A 15,535-nucleotide genomic window follows, 5' to 3' on the forward strand; every position below is an offset into this window, starting at 1 on the left:
TATATTAAATAACATATAAATATATCTTAGTGTCTTAATTGTTTAGATTTTTATAATGCATTAGCTTTTTGTCGATCCACTGGTTCACATTTAAAAATATGTAGCAAAAATAGCAGATGGGCTTTTTGAAAAAGCAAATTTGTCCTCTGCCAGCAGGTTTCACTTTCGGTATAATGCTGAGATGCCACTTACATGGGATAAATGGGAGTTTCCCCGGTAACCGCAGTACACAAAGCTGACATGCAGCGCTCAACTTTATTCAGTGAAATTGTAGCCTTTTGAAGTTTAATCGTCATATTAATCCATATAGCAATTCTTCTCTTTCAGTCCCCAAAGACCTCTTATAATTTAGACTTTTTGTACCATTTAAGAACACTGCGGGCCGCCAGTTGCCCATCCCTGACCTACAGTGATAATGTGGGAGTTAAAACCGAAGCTCTCAATGGTAACCACCTGCCGAGGTTCATACGAGTGACTGGGTTTATTGTTTATAACACTCTCTCTTGTTGTCTCTCATACACGTACACACACAATAATACACAGTACAGTACATATATAAACTATTTATCATTATACATATTGTTACCATTTTCCAACCAACCAAAATCCTTCTAAGGAACACTAGCATCACTGGATCATCCCTAAGTTTCAATGAAACCTCATTATGATTTCTCATTATGATATCTGCCCTGCTGCCAAAGTCATTGTCACTCCCTTATTTCGTTTTTTAGTTAATTATCACATTTATGGACTCCTTCGTATTTCCACCGAAACTAAAACTAAAACAGCTGATATCTGACCTGGACATCCTGCTTAAGCTCGTAGCTGTTGTTTGCAATAAAGTAACTGGTTATTAGCTGGTTGACCAAACACAATGTTCTAAAACATCAGCTTGACTGCATCCCCTGGAATGACCAACTGGTGGCTTGTTTTTTGCTGGTCCATGATATTACACAACTCTACACCCTTAAAAAAAAAAAAAGAGTTTCAAAAGGAGGTTTCAAAGAAATACGATAGAAGAACCATTTTGGGTTCTCCATAGAACACTTTGTTCATCTTTGGAACACAAATTAAGATAATTTTGATGAAATCTGAGAGCTTTTGGACCCTCCATAGACAGCAAGGGAACTACCATGGTCAAGGCACAGAAATGTAGTAAGTCCATGTGACATCAGTGGCTCAATCGTAATTTTACGAAGCTACAAGAATACTTTTTGTGCGCAAAGAAAACAAAAACAATGACTTTACTCAACAATTCTTCTCCTCCGCTTCACCCTCTGCCTCCATTATGAAGAGAATAAAGTCATTATTTTTGTTTTTGTTGCATTTTTGTCTTGAAGAACCAAACAGTTGTTGGTCCCGTCTGACTTCCATAGTAGGGAAAGAAATACTATGGAAGTCAATGGGGACCATCAACTGTTTGAATACCAGCATTCTTCAAAATATCTACGTTTATGTTCAACATGGAAAGACATGCGCATGCGTAAATGACAAAATGTTAATTTTTGCGTGAATCCCTTTAAACTATCCCTTGCTTTAAGGAACTATCCCTTCTTCATGGTGCCATAGGTGCCTATAAAGAAAGTGTATTCATGTTAGTGAAGAAATTGATTTCACAAACTCAAAAACGTCCCATCTTGTACAGACACAAAGAAAGCTCTAGATACACACACACACACACTCACACTTTTGCAAAAATAACCTGAAGTAGCGTCAACAGGCTGACGTGTATTTGGTGAAACAGACTTAGGACTTTATTTGGAAACGTGTTGAAGTTCAATTACGCAAGACAAGAGCCTCTGGGCATTTATCTGTCTGCTGGTGGATGGAGAACAGAATATAAAAGACGCTATAACAAGTGTGTTATCATACTAAGAGCTCAGATATGAGTTTTACTTCATTTTAAATGTCAGACTGTTGATCAAAGTCAGTGAGTTTGTTTAATGTGATCAATCAGTATGTCTATTTATGTGAAGAGCCATATCTTCTTTAACAGGTAATCTCATTTTAGTCCCTTATCTTACAACAAGCACTAGCAAAAAGCACAGCCCCACATCAACACACACAAACTCACATAACATTTATCTGAGACGGTTGCACTTTGGCACTTGAGTTATCAAGTCAATAAATCTGTACCGATATATAAGATAGGCCAAAGAGTTTTTGCCACTAACCTGTCTGACACACTTTCCGCAGAGGAGAAACTGTGAGTACAACCATATTTTCCCTCTTGTATTAAAGGCATTATAAAAATGTTTGGATATTGTGACAGATTCTATGATTCTTGACTGTTTAGCACCTATACATAAACCTGATTAATTCCTAAAATGCACATGACGCAAGTCTGTATAGATGACTGTACACATAATATTGCTGCATTTAGTATGTTTTGTAAAAAGCTTCAATGTTATTCCAAATATAATAGATAAAATACATGCAGATTTCTTAAACATTATGATTTTTTTCACAACCTTTATTATATGAGCAAATTGTTGCTGTCTTAGAAAAACAAAAAAAACTAATAATCGATTAAATAAACAAATATGAAATTGTTTTTATGCCACTAAAAGGGCTTCATCGGGATAATCTGGTCTAACAGCACATACAGTATGCTTTATATAGCCTATCAATGACTTACTAAGTGAAAAATAATAATAATGCCCTCTTGTGGTCACATTTATATTCTCACACTTGTGCTGCTGTCATCTGAGCAGTGCTTTACTAAATCCCTCAGAGATACCTGTCATTATGAACAAGCTACTGGCTATCACAGCTGTCATTGCTTTCCTTGCTCTGGGTACGTACAGACAGACACATTCATAAACCTACTCAATTTGGATTATTATTATATCTGCTTTGCTGCTAATGAAGTAACCTAAAATGCCTTAAAACTCATAAAAAACCTTAAAACTCATCTCACTCTCTCAAAATTTGGTCCGCCCCCTGCAGGAGCGGAGAGCTTCCGTGTGCCCAGGCAAGTTGAGGAGGAGAAAGGAACCATTGCCACTGTGGTGGACACATTTAAGTCCTACTATGACCAGAGTGTTGACACTGCCAGCGGTTATGTTGAGACCATCAAGGGCTACAAGCTGAACGAGAAAGCCAAGTAAATCTAATTTTATACATTACCCTAGTCCGTACTTACAAACATTCCCTTCTGGGCTTTTACACACAGGAACACGTGTAGCTTTCCATTAAAATACATGTGCAATGATGAGATTTAACAGAAAATTTACTGACAATGTACTCACCCTCAGGCCATCCAAGATGAATGTAGAGTTTATTTATTCAGCGGAAGAAATTAGGAGAAATTTTGCATTACATCACTTGCTCACCAATGGATCATCTGCAGTGAATGGGTGCCGTCAGAGTCCAAACAGCTGATAAAAAACATCACAATAATCCACAAGTAACTGTCATGACTCCGGTCCATCAATTAATATTGATAACAGCTTAATTAATAATAATTAAGCTGTGTGTTTGTAAGAAGTAAACATCAAGGCATTTTTAACTTCAACCCATTGCTTCTGGTTAAAATATGAGTCAACCATCCATAATATTACTTTCTTCAGTGAAAAAGTCATTTCATCTGAATCAGAAGAGAGATATTGACAGATCAAGCACTGTTTGGGCAAAAACAGTTCTAAACAAGTATGTTGGTGAATTTTAAAGTGAGAGGACAACAGGTGATGGACTTTTTCACTGGAAGAAGCGTTATTATGGATTATCACCACACAAGATGTTATTGATGGAATGGAGTAGTTTTGATTATTTGTGTATTGTTTTGATGTTTTTATCAGCTGTTTGGACTCTCATTCTGACGGAACCCATTCAATACAGAGGATCAGTTGGTGAGCAAGTGATGTAATGCTAAATTTCTCCACATCTGTTCCAATGAAGAAACAAACTCATCTACATCTTTGATGGCCTGAGGGTGATTAAGTTCATGACACCCTGAAAATGAAGACTTGCGATCTATTTAGTTTTGACATTTTATCTTTCCTCCCTCATCAAGGAACCTGTATGAAGACACAGTTCGTGCTGTCAGCACCTACGCCGGCATCTTCAACGACCAGCTATACCACATTTTGTACCATCAAGAAAGCTCTTAAATCACATAGTATCACACCTAGGGCTGCACGACAAATCGAAATGGAATCGAGATCGCGATTCGACAGAAGCTGCGATTGTCATGCGTATCTTTCAGTGAAGCACGCTCAACAGAACTCCATCTCTTTCCGGTCTTGAGTCTATCACCACCCTGGAACTACATTCATATGAACCCCAGAAGAAGACGGCACTGAGGTGAAAACATGACTGTTGAACTCTTGGCTCCAATGGCCTGTTACCTTTGCCCTGTCAAAAATACTGCACAAGCACATAGCACCCTGACACACATCAGTGGATAAATATCATGTGACGTTCTGGGGTAAAATCAAATATAATGCTCAACCACAATCTGTTTTTGGATGAAGATCAGAGACCCTTTGCTGCTGACTGTTACCTGGCTCCCTCTATCGTACGTCCAGGTTAAAACAGAATCATCGACTATTTCATTGTAGTTTATCTGTATAGATTAAATAAATCTTTGTATTATATCAACTTTTAGTGGTTCATATGTCCATGAGCATTAGCAAATTGCAATAAAACTCCACATTTGTAGAAAACGAAGTTGTTTTTGAGCCATTACATAAGCAATACCAAACAGATCTAAAATATGGAAACTCTAAATACCAATAATCTGGAATCTTAAGTGCTACAAAATATGCAAGTTTTAACACTTCCATGAAGAATTACTTGTAACTGGATTAATTTCCATGGTATCTGCAAATATAAGCCTTTTTAGCGGGATCAAAACCGTTATTAGCAACTGTTCACACTAGGTCTTTTGACTGAAGACAAACAATCTCTCTCTCTCTCTCTCTGAGGAGGAGCAGTGTTGCCAACTAATTTTCAGAGAAAGTTGCTAAAGGAAGGTTGTTTTGTTGCTAAAAGTTGCTAAATGACGTTGTGATGTCAACATCAAATCTCAGCAAAAATTTTTATTTCGATTTGTTTGTAAAATAATATGCATAATATAATATTAAAATATAAATAACTTTTTAAATACATTGAATTATTGAAGTTTTTTTATTACGTTTTTTCTTAATAGCTAGTAAACTAGTAATATTAAGCAGTGCTTTAAGCAGTGTATTAGTAGTTAGTTAGTATGCTACACTCTGTAAAAAATAGGGCACAATCTACTATGTTGATATGAAATAATTTTCCATATTGGTTTTTTACCTGCATTTTAAATTACGCATTGTGTTTTTGGGTTACAGGGTTACAATGGATAATGTCCTGGAAAATTATCTTTTCCATTTTTCATTTTAGTGTACTAACTGATCAACAATTGCAGGTACAAGCTACTAACAAAGTGTATCATAAATAAACAATTATTAAATTATTATTATTATTAAATTGAACAAATGCAAATAACTCAATTCACATGATGCATGTACTGTTAGGCATCTTTGGTTTCCTCTTTTTGTGTAATTTGAATGGAAAATGTATTTTTATTGTCACTTATCAAAAGTTGATAAAAGTTGCCAAATACATTTTAAAAATTGCTAAATTTGTTGCTAGGTGCTTTTGGAAGAAAAAGTTGCTTGGGTAGTCTGAAAAGTTGCTAAATTTAGCAACAAAATTGCTAAGTTGGTAACATTTAGGAGTAGACTGGTTAATCAGTTAATAAGTACAATTTGCCATGACTGACTATAATTGAGAAATTTCAGTTTAATGAGCTTTTTGAATGAAATGACCTTTTAGTATCATGAGCTGATGTTCTTGGTTTAATAAATGGAAGATGTAAAAATCACACAAAATAAATCTATACATCAGTCATCTGGCATCAGACATTGTTGAAACTGATAAGCTATAACAAATAATTATTATGCAACATCAGATTAGCTTTTTCAACCATTAACTACGCTGGAAATGAAACAGCAAAACGTTCCTTATGTAATCATCCACATATCTGTGAACAAAAAAGGGTATTTAAGACTGAGAATTATTTTTATTTATATGTTTATGGTTACATTACAGAAAATTATGTGACATATAAAAGAGTAAAAATATGTTATTAAATGTGGTATTTTCACATGCTTTCAGATGGAGCAGCATTTACTTCACAGAGCCGTAATTCACTGAGAAGCTATGCAAACAGCTGTCATTATCGCGAACGATTTCTTCGATTTCATAATCGCGCAATAATATCGTCTGCGATTTTTTGGCGTAACTTGTCAGTGAACTACGGCTATGTGTAGTAAATGCTGCTCCATCTGAAAGCACGTGATGATGATTTACTGCTGATTACAGAACCGGCATTACTATAAAAATGCGCATGACAATCGCATTCGATTAATCGTGCAGCCCTAATCACACCTCAACAGAACTCCATCTCTTTCCGGTCTTGAGTCTATCACCACCCTGGAACTACATTCATATGAACCCCAGAAGAAGACGGCACTGAGGTGAAAACATGACTGTTGAACTCTTGGCTCCAATGGCCTGTTACCTTTGCCCTGTCAAAAATACTGCACAAGCACATAGCACCCTGACACACATCAGTGGATAAATATCATGTGACGTTCTGGGGTAAAATCAAATATAATGCTCAACCACAATCTGTTTTTGGATGAAGATCAGAGACCCTTTGCTGCTGACTGTTACCTGGCTCCCTCTATCGTACGTCCAGGTTAAAACAGAATCATCGACTATTTCATTGTAGTTTATCTGTATAGATTAAATAAATCTTTGTATTATATCAACTTTTAGTGGTTCATATGTCCATGAGCATTAGCAAATTGCAATAAAACTCCACATTTGTAGAAAACGAAGTTGTTTTTGAGCCATTACATAAGCAATACCAAACAGATCTAAAATATGGAAACTCTAAATACCAATAATCTGGAATCTTAAGTGCTACAAAATATGCAAGTTTTAACACTTCCATGAAGAATTACTTGTAACTGGATTAATTTCCATGGTATCTGCAAATATAAGCCTTTTTAGCGGGATCAAAACCGTTATTAGCAACTGTTCACACTAGGTCTTTTGACTGAAGACAAACAATCTCTCTCTCTCTCTCTCTGAGGAGGAGCAGTGTTGCCAACTAATTTTCAGAGAAAGTTGCTAAAGGAAGGTTGTTTTGTTGCTAAAAGTTGCTAAATGACGTTGTGATGTCAACATCAAATCTCAGCAAAAATTTTTATTTCGATTTGTTTGTAAAATAATATGCATAATATAATATTAAAATATAAATAACTTTTTAAATACATTGAATTATTGAAGTTTTTTTATTACGTTTTTTCTTAATAGCTAGTAAACTAGTAATATTAAGCAGTGCTTTAAGCAGTGTATTAGTAGTTAGTTAGTATGCTACACTCTGTAAAAAATAGGGCACAATCTACTATGTTGATATGAAATAATTTTCCATATTGGTTTTTTACCTGCATTTTAAATTACGCATTGTGTTTTTGGGTTACAGGGTTACAATGGATAATGTCCTGGAAAATTATCTTTTCCATTTTTCATTTTAGTGTACTAACTGATCAACAATTGCAGGTACAAGCTACTAACAAAGTGTATCATAAATAAACAATTATTAAATTATTATTATTATTAAATTGAACAAATGCAAATAACTCAATTCACATGATGCATGTACTGTTAGGCATCTTTGGTTTCCTCTTTTTGTGTAATTTGAATGGAAAATGTATTTTTATTGTCACTTATCAAAAGTTGATAAAAGTTGCCAAATACATTTTAAAAATTGCTAAATTTGTTGCTAGGTGCTTTTGGAAGAAAAAGTTGCTTGGGTAGTCTGAAAAGTTGCTAAATTTAGCAACAAAATTGCTAAGTTGGTAACATTTAGGAGTAGACTGGTTAATCAGTTAATAAGTACAATTTGCCATGACTGACTATAATTGAGAAATTTCAGTTTAATGAGCTTTTTGAATGAAATGACCTTTTAGTATCATGAGCTGATGTTCTTGGTTTAATAAATGGAAGATGTAAAAATCACACAAAATAAATCTATACATCAGTCATCTGGCATCAGACATTGTTGAAACTGATAAGCTATAACAAATAATTATTATGCAACATCAGATTAGCTTTTTCAACCATTAACTACGCTGGAAATGAAACAGCAAAACGTTCCTTATGTAATCATCCACATATCTGTGAACAAAAAAGGGTATTTAAGACTGAGAATTATTTTTATTTATATGTTTATGGTTACATTACAGAAAATTATGTGACATATAAAATGAGAAAGATATTCTGTGTATACTGTATATACAGTATCGTTCAAAAGTTTCAAAATAAGAATTGTTTTAAAGTTTTAGCGACTTCTGAGAATTCTGAAGACTCATTTCAGTGTCACATGATCCTTCAGATATCTTCCTAATATGTTGGCTTCATTTCTTATTATCAATAAATTAAAATTGTGCTGCTTAATATTTTTGTGAAGAATCATCAGCATATAATGGTTTAGAATGTCCTGTTTTAAAGACGTAAAGCCTACACAATACCACAGTAAAAACTTGGGCATAAACCTGTGCAGGTTCCAGAACAGAAAAACAACAGTCATGGAACAACATGGGGGTGAATCAATTATGTCAGTACTATTTACTTGCTTCGTCCCATATGAAACTCTGGAACCTTAGTTATGCTCTCCATACACTGATTTTTTTAGGTTTAAATATTTATAATCATCAGGTTTGCACAAACAAAGAGAAAGGGGTCGGCCTTGGCACACAGCAGGCAGTGTACTTTGCTCCAGGGCAAAAGCTGAATTCAGACGAAAAGAGTTTTGACAGGGATTCAAACCAACAACCTTCCTGATTAGCCACCTGCCACCTCGAAAACACAATAAACTACCATTCCTACTAAGATTTGATTGATTTCAGACCTCCTGTCAGTACCATTATCACAGTTATAATATATATATTTTTTAAAATTATAATTGTTATTAATACAATTCTTTTGATTATATTCATGATTAAAATGATATTTAAAACCATTTCATTTACCCATATTAGCAATATCACAAGCACATTTAAAGAGTTCTATACAAATCTTAAATGTGTTCCATAATAGATTCCAGAGTGTTTGGACACAAGTGAGTTTTAAACGCATTGATTAAACCTGATAAGAAAAACAAACATGAATGTACTCTTATAAAATTGTGCAACAGTGACATTTAATTATTAACTAATGTTACTGACCATCTTGTTAGCAAAACACCGCCTGCCTTTCATATAGAATAAAAAGGTAGAAAAAATACCAATGATGGCTATTTTTTTCTTCAGTATACAAACTGCCGGTAAAGATAATAAATATACTATAAATTTTTTTTTAATGTATTATAAATAATAAAAACATTTTAAGACTTCTGTTTCTCAGCATTCACAATGTCACCTTTAAAATAATTTTTGAGTGCAATTAGCCTAAGCCTAAACCCTAATCAGTAAACATTCTGCATTTTCACATTAAAAATAACTTTATTTTTATAGTGTTTTTTTTTTAATACAAATGATGACATCTCCAAACACACACACTTTATTTTTATATACAGCTAGCTATAAATACTATAACCTAATCCTTACCCATTCCCAAACCCTACCTGAAAACTTTCTGCATTTGTACAATGTTTTTAAACTTTACTTGCTTCATTTTTATACCATTTTCAAAAATGAGGACATTCCTAAAAGGAGGTTTTCAGATTTAGCTCAAAATTCTGGGTACAACTTTGTCTCTAAAATATTAAGTAGGCACACACACCCACACAAACTTGAAATTTGAATACAGTCCATGTAACATTTATTACTCGCTTAACCTCACATTCTGTCCAGATGGTTAAAACTCTTTAATGGCTGCTCTGTGTCTGATTCCAGAGCTCAGGTCACAGTGATGCATCTAGGGAAGACGGAAGAACACACAGCAGGCGATGACTGCCATAACAGTGGATTATGACCCTTAGTGTTCCCCCAGGGTTCAAACAGGTGCCCTAGCACAATAAGACTAATGTTTGACAACCACAGAATGTCCAACTATTCACTCTTAATTTTCAAACGTACAGTAGAACAGTGTGACAGACAGATACAGACAACAACAAAAAAAACTCTAAAACTGTTTTACTTCAACGAGTTTTTGCACTATATTGCTTTAAAATAAATGTGATTGTGTTGACATTTTATATTTAATGCAATAACATTCATACATTATTAATGCGGCTTAAGCAGCTAAATACTTCTTGGGGCCACAGTAGACCTGTGAGTGCATGTGTTGACAATATACAGTATCATGTTATGGAACATACTGTGCTTGGCTAACAGAAATAAAGTCTTATATTTAGATTTAGGCACAGTGCTTTATATTTCCAAATTCAAGAACACTTCAGATGGATGTCACCTTTCTGTCTTCATCGATCTTGCTCTTTCTCTGAGACTGAACTGCGATATACGTGATGGTATAAATAAAAATGTTCTCTTCGCACCTGAAAAATATATAAATAATAATCAGAAAAAGTATGCTAATGTGTCCTTTCTTTAATGGGTTCTTTATCTGGAGGAGTGTCTCCAGGCTAATTTTCTGCTCTCAGGTGTTGAGAGAGTGTTTTACATTTCTCCGTTTTTCCATTGATGCGCGGTCCACTGGGATACCTCAGCTTTTCTATCCTTCATGCCTAATTCACTTTGATAAAAGCCATTAATGCCGCATGAGGCACATACACGTACATGAGAACACACACGCACAGAGACACACGCAGCTGTTTCTCTGGTCTTGATGATTTGAACTGCATTAATCTGGGGGTTTTAATAAACTCAGTATAGAATACATGACCTAAACATGGTTTAACAAATCTTTGCCGTTTTCTTTATCAGCACTAGATGGCAGTGTATGCATATTATCATTTTAAGATGCAGCGTTTTTAAAAAATATTTCACAATTTCAACCAGTTTTAAAAAAATGTAGATCTTGGCATAAAAATTATATTCATTCACTATAAAAATATCAAGATTTTATTCATTTACATGACTTTTCCAAGTTTAGATCACATTTTTAAAATGTAATTTCCTCAGCTGAACACAAATGAAGATATTTCGAAGAATGTTGGTAACCAAACAATTTCAGTGCCCATTGAATCAATGGAAACCAAAACTGTAACCAACATTCTATAAAAATATATTCTTTTGTGTTCCACAGAAGAAAGAAATGCATACAGGTTTGGAACAACATGAGGGTAAATAAATCATGACAGAAATTTTTAAGTAAATCATGACAGAAATCCACCTTTTTGGGTGGATTATCCTGTTAGTACAAATTGTGTTATATTTTAAATCATTATAAGTCATCTAAAGGTCTCCTTGGACGTTTGCTGAGAACATCAGATGAAAACCACTGGTCTGTGTTTGTTACTAGTATTGTTATTCGTTGTAATTGATCGGCTGGCGCAGGACCACCGTAGTATGTTATTTGAAATCTGCCATGAGATGGGCATTCAGTTCCAGATTCAGGTGTTTAAGATAATCACCTAAGCAGTAAATGCATGCGAGTAATTATTATGGAGTCATGGCAATGCTGTTTGGCTGATGGCACAACAACAATGTGCACAATCCCTAACATTTCACTAGTGATCCTGAACTGTAATGTCAAAGGCAGCAGACAGGCAAAAATATAAATCCATTCCACATGTACAAGAGACTGCAAACAAACAAACAAATATAGTTGCTGGTTCTACATCTAATATAATAGAATGAAATATTTACACATTTATATTTTGTGGCTAATTGTAAATGGCAGTCAATGAACAAAGAAGAAAATGCTTTTTGCACCCAGATGGTGTAGTAACCACATCTACCAGAAGGTGCTCTATGTTCAAACACTGAATTCTTGATTTCTTTATCTCACAAATGGATTCGTCTAACAGAAGAGGAAAACTGAGATAGAGAGAGTAAGAGAATTGAAGTCAAATGTTTTGAATTTTCATCTTAAGAGTGGTGCTAATATTCAGACACATCTCCCTTACAAACACACACACACACACACACACACACAGAAGTGACAGCTGTGTCCATTAATAGTTCTACCAAAACTGGACTCACTCCACCATCTGTCTTTCCTCCACTGTCATCTATCTCTCTTGTTTTCTTTCTCTCACTACCTCATTCTTCTCCACCCATCACCCATCCAAACGGATCCCTCTTGGCCTTCTCCATCCTTTCCCCTCATCGGTCTTTCAATAGGTGCATCTGTTTCAACAGTCAAATAGACTGCAAATTACGGTCTTATTTTTATTTCTTGTTTTTCTAGTAAAAAAAAAAAAACATTTATTATTGTTACATTTATTTTCAAAACATTAAAAATTGCAATAAATAAATAAATACATTTTCTGTCATTTAAAAAAAAAAAAAGATCATTGAACAAAATATAATATTGCAACAAAATTGTATTCAGTTTGTGTTTCAAACAAGCCAAAAATTGGCAGTGGGGCAAAAAAATTACTTATTTTTGTCTTTGTCTCTGTTTTTTTTGTACCTTCTAAGACAATTTTCTTTTTGCCACCTTCTTTTTTTTTCTATCATTCTGTTTGCTATAATCTATCTACATAATGTCTGTCATTTATTATCATTTGCACAGACCAGTGCACTTGCTTTTTAACCACTCCAGTTATTGAACAATCTCTCACACATTTTCTGAAACTCCTCTCTGTTTATCTGAATTTGAAGCTAAAATAGAGATGGAAAACATACACTGTACCAGTACGCACATTCCCCTGCTAGTGATGGACATCATTCAACAGAAGACACACATTGCATGTTTTCTACTTCTCTTTTTCCATTAATCTTTCTCTACCTGACTCTAACCCCCCTGCTATCTGGTCTTTAACAATAAATTGTAGCACAATAGCAACAGATTTCTTACTGCGAGAATGTGATTTTGATGAACAGTATATGCTTCTGCAGTATAAATGGTATTTTCTTTATATTTGTCTTTGCCATCTCAGACTAAAGGAGTGCGTAAATACTCTCCATAAAACATTCTGCTGTATCCAAGTGCTTTTTCATCTCGCTTTACCTTCTCTCTCCATCTGCTCTCCTTCTCTCATTTCCTCTAAATCAGCTACAGTACAGTATTTGTATTCTCCCTCCGTCTAATTACACATATGCTTCACTTTAGATCTATTACAGTATGTTAAACGGTTGCAACAGTGACTAATAGTGCTGGATTCTCATTGCATATAGACTGCTCACCTCTTTGTTCATCATGTGTTTGTGTAAACTCTCTGTGGTCCCTCCTCCATTGTTTCCCCAGGCCGCTAAGTGAGTGCTGATTCTCTCTTCTAATGGTTTCATTGAAGGGCTTTTAATACTGACTGAGTGATCTTCTAGAGTCTTCAACGGTCGCCATATTGATCTCAAGTGTGGTGAGATAAAAGTACACCTGTGTTTCATAATAACAGCATTCATTCAAGCTCAAGCTTTACCAACATAATAATATGTTTGGTGATAAGTGGATAACGTATCTGCACGCTTGTTTGTCTTTCGTGCTTGTAGCCTAATCCACATTGAAATGTCATTTTGTTTTGACTATTTTCTTTATATTCTACTTTTCTAAAATTTTAGGTTACAGCACAACTTTGAGTGTTATATTGCTTTTATACCATTTGTATAGTTTTAAAGTAATTAATTCTGAATAACTCACATTTCAGACAAAACTTGGCCGGGTGCATTTCTTCTTCACTACGAAACTAGTTCAGACAAAAACGTCGAGTTTTATGTCTCTAAGCATCGCGCAGGCTGAAATACCGTAAAGGAGTGGAACGGAGTGACAGAGATTCCCTCAACCGTTCAAAGCGTTTTGTAATCGCTGCAGTTGAGATCCACTCCGGCTTTTCCATTTCCCATTCCCGCTAGACATTGACGGAATCCCGCTAAGAGCATTAAGTGAAGAAATAAAATCGCTGCAGACTAAATTACACAAATTCAACTGCAGGAGTCTATGGCCAAATCCACAGTGGTAATTTGTTAACTAAAACTATTACAATCGATTTTGTTAATCGAAAGAAAGAGAAAGAGAAAGAAAGAAAGAAAGAAAGAAAGAAAAAAGAGAGAAATGTTTCCCTGGCTAAGTTATATTGAAGTAGGCTAAATTACTAAAATTAAAATTAAATAGAAATAGAAATATTTAAAAATACAAAAAGTAATAAAAATGACAAGAGCACAAAACAAAATTACTAAAGCTTAGTAGAATTCAAATGAAAACTGTAAATATAAAGAATAAATTAATAATTAATAAATAATGAATAATGAAAAAATGAAAAAATAGCTACTATATAAATAATAAATAACAGTGAATACAAACACTTATTTTCTTAAATGAAAACAATTAATAATCAAAACAGAATTGTTTTGGATAATTTAATATTTTCCTAGGGCCTCGTTATTATTATTATTTACAGGTTTTTCAGACTTTATCATCATTCCAAAAATTCACAATATCACAAAAATGCATGAGCAATCTAATGGAAAAAGGAGGCTCACCTCTAGATTGAGTGGAATTTTAAATTACTCAGTCGTGCTGCTTTTGCATTCAGTTGGCTTTTTGCTGGTAGAGGACCCAGAGAGATCAAACAGTTTTACTATAAATGTAGCTGAAGAGGACCTTTAATGAAAACAGCGGCCTCACATCTCAAATCGACCACTGCGATAGCAGCACTCTGTCTCCTGCTGCCACAGACACATATTTATCCATCACCAATTTAACCGACACCATTTTACCGCATACCAAAAGCAGTAGACAATGTTGGCAGCTTTTCACATTTCGAGTACAAATAAAACTCTCCTTCTTTCTAGTTTAAAACAATTTTCTTTTTCAATTTATTTGAACCATTGCCAGTAAATATGGGGAACCACAACACATTGATGAGTCAATTTTGGCACTGCATTTTAAATGGCATGTTTGCTTACACTTAAGCAACCTTTGATGAGACAAAATTACACAGTATTGTGTAGAACAAGCTGCATCTTGTGTGTGCCAATATGAAAATACATTGCTAAAAGGCACGATTGCATGAGTCATAGAAACAGACGTGTGCACACACATTCAGTGTGTTCAAAAGAACCAGAGTTTCCTATACACAACACCTGTGTGTGTTTGTCTGGTGTACACCGTGAAAGCATGCCAAAGGGAACTTGTAGCCCGAGGACAAACAAACCTGTCACATGCTTTTTACAACAACTTAAAATACCCAGAATATTTTCTATAGACCTAACATAACAGCACAAGCATTCAAGAAAAAGGAAGGAATGATTAGATATACTTTCAGGTCATTTGCAAGTGTGTACAGTACATGAAAATGTGCAAAGAACTGGCAATACCTGTCATCATCTGTTTATAACAGCACTTACAGGAATTCAGATCTTAAAAGCACTCTTTATGGCATTACTATTACAGAACCCTGCGGTGGAACACAGCCCGAGTGACA

At 34.6% G+C, this 15,535-nt stretch overlaps 1 protein-coding gene and 3 long non-coding RNA genes across 5 annotated transcripts in view; 2 read left to right on the forward strand and 2 right to left on the reverse strand.

Moving 5' to 3' along the window:
* Positions 1–11,156, forward strand: part of LOC107714730 (uncharacterized) — a 21,973-nt gene extending 10,817 nt beyond the window's left edge. The window contains exon 3 of the long non-coding RNA XR_001637008.1: positions 11,146–11,156. This is a non-coding gene — a long non-coding RNA (uncharacterized LOC107714730). The remainder of the gene's footprint in view (positions 1–11,145) is intronic.
* LOC107714719 (apolipoprotein C-II-like) lies at positions 2,125–4,659 on the forward strand. 2 transcript variants are annotated; one of them, XM_016520685.1, is made up of 5 exons: positions 2,125–2,206; positions 2,735–2,797; positions 2,950–3,106; positions 4,016–4,129; positions 4,217–4,659. In XM_016520685.1, the coding sequence occupies exons 2-4, from the start codon at positions 2,749–2,751 to the stop codon at positions 4,110–4,112; spliced, it is 303 nt and encodes a 100-aa protein (XP_016376171.1). In that variant the 5' UTR covers positions 2,125–2,206; positions 2,735–2,748; the 3' UTR covers positions 4,113–4,129; positions 4,217–4,659. The 2 variants fall into 2 exon arrangements, with proteins under 2 accessions (XP_016376171.1, XP_016376172.1); XM_016520686.1 differs by having other exon boundaries at positions 2,171–2,206; positions 2,715–2,797.
* LOC107714725 (uncharacterized) lies at positions 4,092–6,998 on the reverse strand. Its single transcript, XR_001637003.1, has 2 exons — positions 6,424–6,998; positions 4,092–4,129 (listed from the first exon to the last, which is right to left on the reverse strand). It is a non-coding gene; the product is annotated as an uncharacterized LOC107714725 (long non-coding RNA).
* Positions 11,157–11,275: 119 nt separating the features above from the next.
* Positions 11,276–13,826, reverse strand: LOC107714726 (uncharacterized). Its single transcript, XR_001637004.1, has 3 exons — positions 13,753–13,826; positions 13,302–13,491; positions 11,276–12,356 (listed from the first exon to the last, which is right to left on the reverse strand). It is a non-coding gene; the product is annotated as an uncharacterized LOC107714726 (long non-coding RNA).
* Positions 13,827–15,535: the final 1,709 nt, after the last annotated feature.

The sequence above is a fragment of the Sinocyclocheilus rhinocerous genome, unplaced genomic scaffold, assembly GCF_001515625.1.
Source record: "Sinocyclocheilus rhinocerous isolate Xijiao unplaced genomic scaffold, SAMN03320098_v1.1 scaffold2194, whole genome shotgun sequence".
NCBI classification, from domain to species: Eukaryota; Metazoa; Chordata; class Actinopteri; order Cypriniformes; family Cyprinidae; genus Sinocyclocheilus; species Sinocyclocheilus rhinocerous.